The sequence below is a fragment of the Amphibalanus amphitrite genome, unplaced genomic scaffold (assembly GCF_019059575.1).
Source record: "Amphibalanus amphitrite isolate SeventyFive unplaced genomic scaffold, NRLGWU_Aamphi_draft 000720F_arrow, whole genome shotgun sequence".
Taxonomy (NCBI): domain Eukaryota; kingdom Metazoa; phylum Arthropoda; class Thecostraca; order Balanomorpha; family Balanidae; genus Amphibalanus; species Amphibalanus amphitrite.
In genome coordinates, this window is record NW_024882214.1 from 246,368 (window position 1) to 260,233 (window position 13,866).

General features: G+C 48.8%; 1 protein-coding gene across 1 annotated transcript; it reads left to right on the forward strand.

Moving 5' to 3' along the window:
* Positions 1-2,731: 2,731 nt before the first annotated feature.
* On the forward strand, positions 2,732-13,817 carry LOC122365179 (transcriptional adapter 3-B-like). Its single transcript, XM_043336169.1, has 10 exons — positions 2,732-2,755; positions 3,155-3,317; positions 3,942-4,105; positions 4,372-4,500; positions 4,718-4,870; positions 7,476-7,642; positions 7,935-8,038; positions 8,292-8,440; positions 8,815-8,961; positions 12,335-13,817. Exons 2-10 carry the CDS (start codon positions 3,158-3,160, stop codon positions 12,464-12,466), a joined length of 1,305 nt encoding a protein of 434 aa, XP_043192104.1. The 5' UTR covers positions 2,732-2,755; positions 3,155-3,157; the 3' UTR covers positions 12,467-13,817.
* The last annotated feature ends 49 nt before the right edge of the window (positions 13,818-13,866 follow it).

The window sequence follows — 13,866 nt, forward strand, 5'->3', positions numbered from 1 at the left end:
CTAACATCCGTTACATGTAAAAGACTCGAACGTGTACTTTGCGATGTAATCTATGATTATCTCGATTCATCGTCATTGCTGTCGTCCCACCAGTTTGGATTCCGTCCTGGTCACTCTACGGCAGAACAGCTCTTGTTGGCTTATGAGGAGGTGTCAGGGGGAGTTGATGAGGGGAGGGCTGTGGACATGGTGTTGTTTGACTACAGTAAAGCTTTCGATGTAGTACCTCACGCAGTTCTGATTAAGAAACTCAGTTACTTGGGCATAGCAGGAGAGGTGTTGAGTTGGATATCCTCCTTTCTTTCCAACAGAACGATGAGAGTCAGTGTAAACAACAAACTCAGTAGCTCTAATCCTGTCACCAGCGGAGTCCCACAGGGCTCGGTGTTGGGGCCTTTGTTGTTTCTTGTCTATATCAACTTTGTCGCCTCCGGCCTCAGTTGCAAATACAAAATCTTTGCTGATGATTTAAAGATTTATGCTTGCGGTAAAACACACAGAGACTTATCTGGTTTACACGAGCTAGAAAGACAGATTCAGACTGATATAAACACTCTGTCCAGCACTTCCAAGTCTTGGGGTCTTCGCCTGAATCCTAACAAATGCGTGGTGCTCCGGTTTTCTAGGAGACAGCATGCCTCGCCCCATTACGTCTTAGATGGTAAAGAGTTACCTACTCCTAAGTCCCATACCGATCTCGGGGTCATCGTTGATGACTCACTGAAGTTCCACGACCACATATCATCTGTCACTCGCAAGGTCGCTGGTCTTGGGCACAGTTTCCTCAAATCTACTGTCTGTCGGTCTCGGGAATTCATGTTGTTCTTTCTTAAAACGCACATGAGACCTGTGCTTGAATATGCCTCGTGCGTTTGGCACACTGGTTACATTGAGGATGATCGGAGGCTCGAACGATTCCAAAGGTACTGGACCAAGCAAATAAGCATGCTCGAACATCTCGCATATAGTGACAGGCTGAGGGAGCTAGGTCTGTACTCGGTCAAGGGACGACTCATGCGAGCAGATCTCATACAGTATTGGAAAATTTTCCACAGGAAAAGCTGCGTCCCCCCGGAGATCATGTTCCCTCAGCCCTTCACCCGTGTCACCAGGGGACACTTGTACAAGATTGGTGTGACGCATGTGAACACAGATGTGAGGAAAAGATCATTCTCAAAGAGATGTGTCAATGTATGGAATCGCCTACCAGAACATGTTGTTGATGCCCCTGATGTATCTGCTTTTAAGCGAGGGTTAGATGATGTGATACCGGACTTGCTATTTGATTATGTCTAGCCTTCTTGCCATGTGTATATTTCATATACGTTTGTAGAATATTTGGTGCTAATGTGACATGTGAAACGCAATTAGTGTGAAATTAGGGTATTAGCGAGAACAAAAGGTACTAACACTCGATACTCGATCATGTATTACGATAGGTTAAATGGCGACACACATTTCCAGTTCATGGCTCACACACTGCAATACTCAAACATGGCTGGTCTTAAAACGGAACTGGCGTGTCTTTCGATATGGGTTCCTTTCTTTTCCTTGCCACTCCTTCCTGTGACTGTTTACTTGGTGAAGGGAACCAACCAGGTAAGTAAACCAGGTAAGTTACTTAATTTGGTCGCCGATCGGGAGAGGTGGCCGTGGGGCATGCAGTTGTGAGCGCCCTTGAATTACAAAAAAATACCAATACAAGTTAAAAACGTACGTTTGGCTTACATAATAATCTAATTATTTAAAATCTGCAAGAATTTTAAATATTAATGAAAAGTGCCAAAATTCGTGTTGCGGGGTCTTAAGTACGTGCCCTCTATTTACCTCTCCCGAACACCCTCCTGACCTTTCATTTACTGGCTAGTGGGTGATAGGTCGAAGGCTGGTTTTATATACCTTGGTTAGTAGGTTAGTAGGTAAGGTTAGGTCAGGTTAGAAAAACGTGGGCGTTGTAGCGCTGCCATATGTGGATTGCTGCCATTTCAGGGGAAATTTTAGGAACAGGGGTTTTGGGTGGGGAAAAAGAAAATGATACGAATGGTGATGAAAGTGACGTCATAATTACAAAAAAAGGAACCTAACCTAACCTGACCTAACCTAACCTAACCTAACCTAACCTAACCTAACCTAACCTAACCTAACCTACTGATGTTTGCCTACCGGGGATAAGGAAAAAGTTACTTGCAGGAATAGATTGCAGGCAAGAGTAAATCAAATATTTTTAGGTTAAGTGGTCATGCATCAGGCTTCAGGCCTTCGGCCTGAAGCCAGATACATAACCACTTAACCTAAAAATATTTGATTTACTCTTGCCTGTAATCTCTCCTAAGGCATTGCCTTCGGCACTGCGCTGCTTCGCCGCGAGAAGTATTATGACGTCATTATTCACAGTTGAATAGCAACTGTTAGATATCATCCTTGATTTACTTGACCTTGGCCAGCTTTGCGCAAGTAATTGCCGCCCGGCACATTGCGCTAGTGTGGAGGGTGTGGAGTTGGTGTGTGGAGTGCGGTAGCGATTTGCGGTAACTGTAAGTATTTCATAGGTGCTTTGATACTTGGTTCCAGAAGGAATAACTATCAGATATGAAATGAGGAGGTCAAAATACATCGTATAGCATGCTTTTCATAATCGGTTCGCCACTCGGACCTTATATATACTAATACCCAGGTTAGATTGTCTTTTATCTAGGTACTCAGACTTCATCTTCACATTTACCCAAAAATTGAGAAGAGGCTGGATTTCTGGGCGGTGGGTATGACATGGTTGGCTTGACAGTCGGGAGTTGCCTGACCCTGAGAAAATTTTGATAAGTATTTAAATTTAGAAATCTTAACAAATATGGTTGGTCAGAACCATTGTCCATTCAATAAGAAATCTCACCAAAATGTTTTAACTTTTGTCTGTAATGCAGGATCCCTGGATAGGACTTTGAAGTTCTCTGACCTGCAAGCTGGTTATGATGCATCACTACATTCCCAACTGATAAGCAGTTGTGATGATAATTTGGGCTTATGTTTGTGGGAAACTTTGTTTGGGAATCAAGTTGTTATCCTCTAGAACAGGTTGGGTACCTATACCTACCTAATAATTAAGTCCCATTTAGTGGTTTCTATCTGAGTCTCACAATCGTGAAATCTACTTTTTCAGAAAATGGCTCCAAAACCAAAACACCAGAAGACTTCAAAAGGAAAGGAACACAGCAAGTCAAAAGATGAAAATGAAGTTCCCATTAAGCTTGATCACTGTGCTTTGAACTTTCCAGAAGTGCTGGCCATAGACCATGAGTTCTCACTCCCAAAATACACAGCTGGTAAGCCAACATTTTGACTTAGTGGATGTCCAGATGGGTGCGAAATTCGAAATCAGGTGCAAAAACTACCCTAGGAACATTTAGAATTCGGAAATGTTAACCAAGGTTATCAAAGATCGATGACTGACCTGACCTTCATGTGACCTTTGACATCCACCATAATACATGGGACCAGCATCATTACACATGTTTGAACGTTTACAACCACAAAAAGACGAAACGTGCGGATAATGCGAGCTGACTGACATACGCCGAATCGCGATTCCGGCCAAACATGGTCTCGAGAAACAGGTCAAAGGTCATTTGGGTCAGGATCATGAAATTTTTAGGGTAGGAGTAAAATTGATCAAATCGAGGGTACTGAAAGTTTCGTCGTGATCGGCCGCTTTTTGCGCGAGTATTCGCGAAAAAACGGGGGAAGGGGTCCATTAAGTGCGAGGGTTAATAGCATATGTATCAGGCATCCATCTCGCTTCCATGTAATCACGTGGTCACGGTAATGTGCGTAAATACGGGTATGAGGTGTCAAATACGATAAATACGGTGTCATATCCTGACAGCTCTCACACATTCCACTTCGACACCACTGCTAGCTATCTTATTGAGTGTGTATTTTCTGTCCAGTGGTGTCGCGTCCCGACGGCTCCATTTCGATGGAGGACGTGGATCGGATTCAGCTCGAGCTGGAGGCCCTGCTCTCTGCGGCCACCATCAGACGCAAGACACTTAGCGCCGAAATAAAACTCATCAACAGCCTCGACAAGAGACGCAGCAGGCCCATCACCACGGTACGGTGCCATTTTCTAGTTCGGTGCGATGATTTTCGATACAGTGCGATCATTCCTGGTGTTTTCATTCGTTGGTGGCTATTGATTCAGCAATATTGTTTTTTTTATTACGAAACTAAAATATTATGCTTCATTACCATAAGGGACAAAAGGCGGTGTGATTACCTACTGACTACTGCATCTAGTAGGTATAAGCAACCATATATCCTGTAAGTTACCTGCCTAGTATTAGCCCTTCGATAGCCAGCTCACGTGTGTTGTTTTAGGTGGCGCCCAGCTCTCCTGGGAAGCTCAGTAGGAGTGTAGACCGGCCCGCGAAGAAGTTCAAGGACTCGCTGGGCCGCGCCAAGGACGCCACACCGCTGAAACCGACCAAAATCCGCATCTCATCCGGGGTATGTACGGAAACAGCTGTCAATGCTCCTTCTGTGTCCTGTCTCTGTGTTGTTGATGTCTTAATCAGATCTTGGTAGGCTTATGCCATACGTTTCAACAAAGTTTATCTTAAAGTGATGTTTGTAGCCCCTGGCAAATACGCTTACACTTATTGATCAGCTGGTGAACAAAAAATAAGCATCGCTAACCGAACTGTGTCCTTGCTGGTTTCCACAGCCTAGCCATCCTCCGGAGCACAGTGCAGACATCCTGCCGCAAATCAAGGCCGACCCGTGCCTGCCCTCGCCGCCCGTCAAGAATGACGTGCCCAACAAGTTCTGGGCGGCGATGGAGCAGTACTGCGGACCCATCACTGCCAAAGACGTGGAGGTAAGCGTCCGGGACATTCTTTGCCTTAAGAACGACGGAAATATTTGTTGTTCACGTTTTCAATAGATACCATGTATGACTGTATGTTATAGACGTCAAAAATCTATTCATTTTGGACGCATGCGCTTGTTCAGTCCGAATCTAAGTATCGTCACTATGATTATGCACCAAGACATAGTTTTTGACCGAACTTGACAATGCAACCTTAGATATAACTTAACGACGATATAACTTTATTACGGAGCGAGCGAAGCGAGCGTAGTCTTTCCTTAGATTAACGGAAATTTCTGAGTATGAGCGGCCGGCCGGCCGTGGTCACGCTTTTGCGAGGCCTATATCTCAGCAACCACTTGACCGATTTACACGCGGTAATTTTTGTAGGGTAGCTTCATTCCTTCTACCAAGTATTGGACTATTCCTGATGCGTGTGGGTGACCCCTTATGCACGTGCCACGTGCAAAATGAAGAGGTGTCCGTTTTGTAATTGTTGCAATATCTCGGTAACTACTCGGCCGATTGCGCTGAAAGTTGGCATGTAGGTAGGCACCCACTAGGCACTGCATATCCTTATCCATGTGCCAGAGTTGGGGCGCTGCTGCACGTGCGCACGTGCAGGGGTCGTTTCCAGATCTCGAGAACGGCTCGACCAATTACCCTCAAATTTGGTACACAGTTACGGACCGGTTAGTAGGGTGCCGTGCACAAGTCAGTTGGGACCCATTTTGCACGTGCGCACGTGCAGGGTGCCGCTTCCAGATCTCGAGAACGGCTGGGCCGATTGTGCCCAAATTTGGCACATCGCTAGAGACCGGTTAGTAGGGTGCCATGCACAAGTCAGTTGGAGGTACCCCCTCGCAATTTCGCACGTGCAAGGCCCACCCTCTCGCTCGCTCCGTTAGTCGCCCCAAAAGGCGTTATACTGGTTCATTCGAATTTTCATACCGACTTACCGAGTGATCTCCGTACGACCCAGGGGGGCGACACGGCTATTCGCGCAATGTATTAGTTTATGGGCCGCGCGGGGCCTCGCGATGACGCGGCTGGAGGCAACTGCTCAGCGCGCTAGGATACTTCTGGCGGGGCCGGGCGCTGAACGGTGTGCAATGAATGGGTTATGGTCGGGCAGACAGAGATGAGGCATTGAATTTGAATTGACATCAGCAATCGGGTGGGGAAGGAGAACGTTTCTAATCGAGCTTGGGATGGGGAAAGCCGAAAATATCACGATCGGCTCATAGCTCCGACAGGGCCGGGTGCTGTACCATGTGTAGTATATTTAGGCGGGCAGACAGAGATGAGTTATTGGATTTAAATTCACCTTACCATCGGTTTCTGGTGAGGTTTGAAGACGTCTTTAGTCAAGCTCGGAGTGGGGCAACGGCCACTGGCGGATCCAGGGGAAGGCATTTGGGGCAAATGTCTTCCCCAACAACCAGGGCAGCGCCCGAAATCGATTTTCGAGAATAAATGAAAACTTCACAACTTTTCTGAGGAAATGTTGGTTAATCACACCGCACAGCAGTGCGCAAGGAATCGAAATCCGAGTTTTTTTTTAAATTAATTCCGAGAAACCTTTTTGGGATAAGCCCCCGCAGTGTCCAATACCGCTTCCTGGATCCGCCAGTTGTGAATAAGTCACGGTCGATACCGAGCTTCGGCGGGACCAGGCGCTGTACACGTTGTTCTTTGAATGAAGAGGTGGACAGACACCTAGCCCCACATCCTACTGCTATGCCCGTGCTTCTGTGGATGAAGCACTAAAGCATCACGGAATCCCAGAGGACCTGCGAGTCGACGAGGTGGCCGCTTTGGCCGCCGGGTACTGCAGCTCCCTGGAGTTGCCTGGGACCGATGGCAAAACAACAGCTCCGGCGGTGCCCCTATGGGCCGTAGTAATTAGTGAATTCCCGTAATGTAGAGATCATATCCTCAATGATCTCCATTACCATTTTATATTCCTAAACAATATGACAGACCAATTATGCTTGCCTACGTTCAGGCATTACCTCTGATGGTCATACGCCAAGTACAACATGTGTTGTCTGTCAAACAACAATCGACGACGGGATCCCTTCTCATCATCTCTTAAGCCATCGGTTGTCAATTCACCCACCCCGTTTCCCTAAAAATAGACGGTCAGATTCGGCCTGGGTCCTTACGACCCCTCTAAATTCGCCAGAGACGGGATCGGATCGCCGTTATTGCACCCGTCTTAGTGTCTTAAATACTATGACAGCTTCGACCACGGACGTCGGACGGGGTGATCGTTCCACGAATGTACGCACCATCCAGGCCTAGGATGCATCGAGGTTTAAAAGGATGCAGTCTGTAGATCAAGCAACAAACAATGGTGGTATGCAACCACTTTAAAATATCTCCCTGGCTCCCGCAACGTTCCAACGCCCCTCCGTTATGCATTCGCCCTGTGTGTCCGCCGAGCCGGCTTGCCTCCAATGACGTCATCGGCCGGCCGACGGCGTTCAAGGTCAAACGGCTGGTGTCCTTACCTGGAGTTCTATAGCCTTGGTACGACCGTAGAGTTTCGGTAGTCTGCTCCCCTTGTGACGATCTCCCAGCGGTCTGACCGTTCGCCGCTCCTGCTCAGATGCTGGAGCGTCTCAGTGCCGAGGAGGAGGACATGGAGGAATACCTCAGCGCTCCTCCGCTGGGCAAACACTACACACTGCGCTGGGCAGAGGAGGACGGCACGGCCGACGGCGAGTCGGGGGAGGACACCGACTCGCAGAGTGGAGCGAAGGCGAAGGGAAAAGGGTGAGCAGTGGTGGGTCTGGCTGGGTTGATCCTTATTCCATGATGGTCGACAGATATGGTCTGTTTCCGTGTTGTTAAGTCGAGTCTTTTGTCTTTCGAGCCCCGAGTCTTTTGAGCGTGTTAGATCGTGCGATTCTTGTATGTTGTAGCTTATCCGCTCAGTTTTTCGGAAACACTAGTGAAATTTACGTTCAGACTTCGGGTCTGTGACAACGATCCCTGTGAGTGATGTCAGTGCCGGTAAGGGTGACTGTGCTTTGACCCATACCACTCCTTCATCTCTGACCCACAGCGATGACGAGGCGGCCGGACTGGGCGCCCTCACCCAGCGCCTGGTCTCCGGTCTCGTAGAGGAGAACTCCAACGCTGAGGATGCCACCGAGACTGAAGGCAAAGGTGAGAATCTTTCCTATGCCCCTACGGTAATTTGGGTGTGATGCTGTTGGTGTATAAGTTATAGTGTAGTGGAGTTTAATGACAATGCTTTTGACATCAGTTGCCTAGTTTTGGCCTTGTTAGTTCGCATTTCGTTTCGTTGTTTCAGTTTCACTTCAGTTAGTTCGTTGTTAGCTCCCGAACGCTATATTTTCCTATTTGACTGTCCAAAAGTATCTCATGCGGTCATATTCTGACGTTTTGCCCCCTCCAGAGACGGATTCGGTGGTTGCGCGGCCGGGCCTATCATCCTCCGTACAGCTCAGCACTCCAGGTCAGCTGGAGCGACGGCTACGGAAGGAGCTGCAGAACCAGGGCCTGGTGGACGACTCGGACGGGCCCAGCGCCGTCGCTGATGATCAGGTGAGGGAGGAGGCCGCCGAGCTCGGCGAGTGCCAAGCGGTGCTGCTACTACATAGTTGGTGAAGTGGCGTGTGAATTAGCTAGGTATAGAGTTGTGTGGTTCGGCTAAAGAAATAATTTGAAGTCATTTAACGAATTACCATTATTGTTCTGTTGTATTGCTGTGTCCCAGCTACTTGACTACAGTAATTTCAGGCTCTAGTGGCGCCGTCTGACCTCCCTCCCGCTATCCCAGGTGCTAGCTGAGCTGGAGGATACCAGACTCCACTGCTGCCGTCTAACCCGCCCCCCCCCCGCTATCCCAGGTTCTAGCTGAGCTGGAGCGGTGTCAGGCTCCAGTGTCGCCATCTAACCGTCTCCTCCCGCCATCCCAGGTCCTAGCTGAGCTGGAGCGGTGTCAGGCGCGCCTGCGGACCCTCTCAGCTCATAACGCCAGTCAGCTGGAGCGGCTGCTGCGACTGGCGAAAGCGGAACTTCAGCGACAGGAGCTGCGGGAGAAGCTGGCGGCCACTGACGCACAGGTGAGGGGAGAGAGTGTTGAGGAGTGGGAGGAGTGACCTGTGGAAGGAGAGCGGCCTCTGATAATTACATGGGTGGCTGCAGGAGGGGGAGGGGATGTTCAGGACGTGAGACCTGGGGGAGCGGGCATCTAAAACACGAGTAAGAGATGAAAAGAAACCGTTGGCGCAAATGAGAATGTTTCATAAGGGGGCTGGGAGCATATGTATTGCGGAACAGAAACGAGCTGGGCTTGAACTTCGATTTGCAAAGTCTGGTGACGAGATTTTCGCCTTCTGGAATGTCGGTCTCGGTGTCTGAAATGCAGTTTCCACCTCTCGTCGTTAGATGGTAGCACCAGCTGGGGTATTTACGGGAGCTCGCTACACCGCATACCGACCACATCCACACCGGGTTTGGTGATGTGCTGGTCTTTCCGGAGGTCCCAGCCACCTATCCGTGCTTCTATCCTCAGGATACTGAAATCCTTCTCCTCCACGCCGCAACCCCCCTCCGGGCTGGACAGGCAACTTTATCTCATGCGGGCTGCTCCCTTGGAGCGGCACCGCTGCTCCTGAGGGAGCTCACCCCGTAGCCGGGTGCAGTGAGTGCCTTGGGGCAGGGTGGCCTGTCCTCTGGACGGGCTCAGCCCCGGCGACTCACTAGGGTGCCTGCCCAGACCAATGTCTCCCCCTAATTCCTATCATCCTTCCGGCTCTGCAATGGTCTTGTCGACCGAAAGGGCCTAACCCAACAAAACAAACAAACAAACAAACAAGGTCCCAGCCAGCCGAATTCAGAGGCTCTGCTGGTTTTGAGCCGGACAGGGTGGCATTTGCTGCATCATTGAGTGACTGATATTGGTACTTTTTATTTCATTTGACATTCATTCTAATCGAAAGATATGGTTATTTGTTGGGCGCGCAGTGCACCTAAAAGTTGATCAGGCAAAAAGGTAGTCTTATTACGGATTGGGCAAATGCTGAAACCGGTAAAATATGGTTCCATCTGCTGCGACGGGTGGTGATGCATCCATGCCAGCGAAGTCATGTTGCTTATGGCGGTTGTAAGATTAGTGCATTGGTCCATCTACCGCCTATACCAGATGCCTATCCAGGGGTGGACAATTGTGCCGAGTTGGGGTAGCACGAGTCTTCCCAATTCCACGACGGCTGCGCCGGCTTGGCTTTGGAGCCGCACCAGACGGCGGAGGTCAAGGTCACCGCCAGGGCGGCGGCGGATTTGCTGCGCCCGTGCAACCCCAACTCGGCATATTTCTCCACCCCGCCTATATCGCTAGTTTTACTTTCGACTTTCTTTACTAAGTCAGGCGACCATTCAATTTTATTCTCTGCTGTAAAAAGAGGAGATCGGTGGATTGACGCCTTCTGAAAGCCTGTTCAACCGGATTTGGTTTCGGGATTTCCTCACTGCCTTCCACCGGCCTCACTTTTGATAAGGTAGGATTTGGCTTGTGCCATCTTCCAAGGGATTGCATCTCAGGTGCTTTGCGTTTTGGCTTGGCGCCTAAAAGGCGTGTTTTATTCGTTCATGATCGATTGTTCATCCCATTACTATGATAAAACTCTTGTTTTTTTTGTCGGCAACTTTAAACATTCCAGTAATTTTAAGCTACGAGGTATTAGGAAAAACTCATTGGGTAGGAGGAGCAGGAGCCCCCCCCCCCCCCCCCCCGATGGGCTACAGTAGCCTGTTGGAGGGAAGGAGGAATACAAACGATATCGTCCTTTCTCCTAGATTTATCGACAGACATTTGATGTCAAGCAAGGAACTTCATGTTGCCCTTATGTTAACATTGCAAATTTGAAATTAATAGTTGTATGTGTCACTAAAATATGTGGTGTAACACAGCATTTGACACGGAGAGAAGTTTATTCCAAAGACTGAACTAAGATCGCTAGGTAAGCCTGGCGGTACCCTTGCAGCTTTATTACAGGATAAGCACTAATACTTATAATCGCTAATCGCACTAAGCCCAAATGTTGACTTACTTTGTAGCAGGCACTTACGTAATGCCTCTTATAAACAAGCGGCATGGAATCAGTGGGATTAAGGATTATTTGTGATGTGTGCGAGTCCCAAGCGCCAATAGGTGAATCCCCTGTGCGCTTTTTAACGCAAAATAGAATTAACCCTGATTTATTTTAATTGCAGATTTAATTGATTAAATCGGTACTCTGCCAAGAAATCAGGAATTTAGAAAAGTAATCCATTCATGAATTTCGATGTAGGTGTTGAACACTGAATATTTCTTTTGGAATTTCTCGAACGTAGTGCGAAACTCATTATCAGTGCATTGCACAATCTTTTCAGTTACTTTTTAAACATAAAGGAACCCGCGATGTGAAATAAATTCCCCGATTTCGATATAGGTGTTAACACTGAACAGCTCTTTTCGAATTTCTCGAACGTAGTGCGAAACTCATTATCAGTGCATTGCACAATGTTTCCAGTTACCTTTTAAACATAAAGGAACCCGCCGTGTGAAATAAATTCCCCCGCCTCACAAATTCTGCTGCCTCTTTATACCTAGTCGTTCCATATCATAATGCATGGTTAATACACAAACATTTCTTGTCATCGCGGGCATAACTGTCCATCTCACTGGCAGGCAACAACCCGCTATCACCTGCTCCGCTAGCCCAGTTCTTGCTTTCAGCGCGTTCACCCAGCGCCGCTCAGGCGCCGGTGACGCGTCTGATGCTGGTAACCACCTGCACACGTGCAAGTCGAAGGATTAGTCACGTGCGCCCCCATTGGCCCCATCCCTACCTTCGTGGTCTGGTGTGACCGGTCGAAAGGATGCGGTGTGGTCCGGTTGCGGTTTTTGGAGCTGAGAAACTTGGGGAGGGAGGCTGGGAGTTGGGATGGGGTCGGAAGGGAGGAGAGATTTGAAGGGGATTTGCCCCGTGTCCTGTGGTTGATTGTGGTTGTTTCAGTTCTGAGATTTGATGGTGTTGAGAGAACTGTAGCGCCGAACCGTTGTTTTAGCGATTGAAGTAACAACGCGTCATGTAGCTATGATGTACCATGTGCGGTATATCCGTAATGCGTCCGGATTCCAGTTTGATTTTTTATAAACAGTTACACTGTGCAACTTACGTCATTTCTTGTGCTACCAGTGACTATTTGTAACCACACCAGCACCCTCGCTATTGCGTGCTGATTGACCCATAGTAATAAATCTATCGTCGCATTCTTCCCCCATCGCCTCTTCCTCCCCTGTTCAGTTTATCTCCAATAGTTCTGGGCGCCCTCCCATATTCTGCCCCCACCGGACCGCCCCCTTGCGCATTTCCCCACCTTCCCAGCCTTTTCGTCCCCAGCTCCCCACATTCCCCCGCGCTCACCATCTCCCTTTTTACTCTTCTTCAGGTGCAGGAGGCGTACCAAGCAGTGGCGGCCGCTCGACAGCGCAAGAAGTCACCCTCAAAGAAGGAGCGAGAGGCGGCCTGGAAGGCGCTCAAAGAGCGAGACGCCATCATCAAGATGATGGACGCGCTGTAAACGTGCAGCTAGGGCGTTTCTACTCATCACGGGACTCGCATAAATCCGGCCAAGTCTGAGTCTGTGCGGGTGGAGAGGCTAGCCACTGGCGGCAGCAGTCACCAGCCGCCACGCAGACAATGTGAAGTACTCTAACCAAGGTTGTACGATAGGTTATTGTTAAGCGTCCATTGCGCAGAGCGTGGCATGACGGTTTCGCGCAAATCAAGATCAAACTGATTCACCAAGACTCCACGTTTCTCTATGCCGGACAGTATTTTTGTACCGTTTTTTATGTCTCTCTGGCGAACCGTTAGAACATCTGTGGCGGTCTGTAAAGTGTGAATATCCTCACATATTTCTCTTTTTTTACATGAGTATCTTTAATTCAAGAACACATTTACTGAAAAGATATAAACAGCTGCCAACGCTGCAGTAACCGACGGTCCACGGACCACGCGCTGCAGTGTGACGGCGACCGTCGTGAACCACTCGGCCTCGTCCGCAGACCGGTAGAATGTCTGCAGAGTCACCATGACGCGTCTCTATCGCTGGAAGGCTTCTCTAGCCGCCCCCATCACCAGCAAAGCCAACTGCAGAGCGATGGCAGCCTTTTTCTGACGCTGAAACAGTCCGTCTGAACGGCCCTCATGGCCAGCAGAGCACGGCACCGAATTCGCTGAGTGACACTGACCGTTCCCCGTCTCTGCAGTAAGGTCCCACGTGGGTCTCGCGTGGTCAACAGCGCTCCGATTTCTGAAGCGGTTCTGAATAACGGCTGCCGCTTGCTTTTGACGCTGGGATTTCTCCCTGGTCGCTCTATGGCCAAAAGGGCACGGTCTTGTCTACGGTGGCAGCCCGTATCTGTCAAAGGAATGCCTCTCTGGTCTTCCTCGCCACGTCAGAGAGCGATACCATGTCTGGAGCGTCGCCACCGCTCGCTTCTCTGACTGACATGCAAGCTTTGTTCGTTCATAGCCACCACGGCATGGAACCTCGCCTTTAGAGCACAAGTCGCCTGGCGTTAATCTAGCAACGTCGTCCGCTGTTCCGTCATCACTAACAATCAGCGGTACCATATCAGAACCCTTACAGTTTTGATCTCATTACTTCGCTAAACGGTTGACTCGCCTAATGTTTAGGTTGATGGAAGCTGGTGTACAAGTGTAAATGGAAAACCGCTCGCGGTGGAAAGCTGTGTGCAATTCGAATTTCCTCTTCCATGTCCAGTGTTCATACTTTGGGAGTAAGTTTTGCTGGTTGTATTCATGGTTCTGTCCGAACGTTTGTATTCGGTTCTTTGTTTGCATAGCTCGTCGTTTTTTAGTTATTTGTACTAATATGTAATTTCTGAATACATTGTATGGAAATGTATTTTTTGTCATCTCCTTTCTGATCATCCTGAACCTGGCTGCCATCAT

Bases quoted from the DNA above. Each gene is read 5' to 3' on its own strand.
- LOC122365179 (XM_043336169.1), top strand. From the start codon at position 3,158: ATGGCTCCAAAACCAAAACACCAGAAGACTTCAAAAGGAAAGGAACAC. The intron at 8,039-8,291 runs GTGAGAATCTTT...TGCCCCCTCCAG, and splicing joins CACCGAGACTGAAGGCAAAG to AGACGGATTCGGTGGTTGCG. The intron at 8,441-8,814 runs GTGAGGGAGGAG...CCGCCATCCCAG, and splicing joins GCGCCGTCGCTGATGATCAG to GTCCTAGCTGAGCTGGAGCG.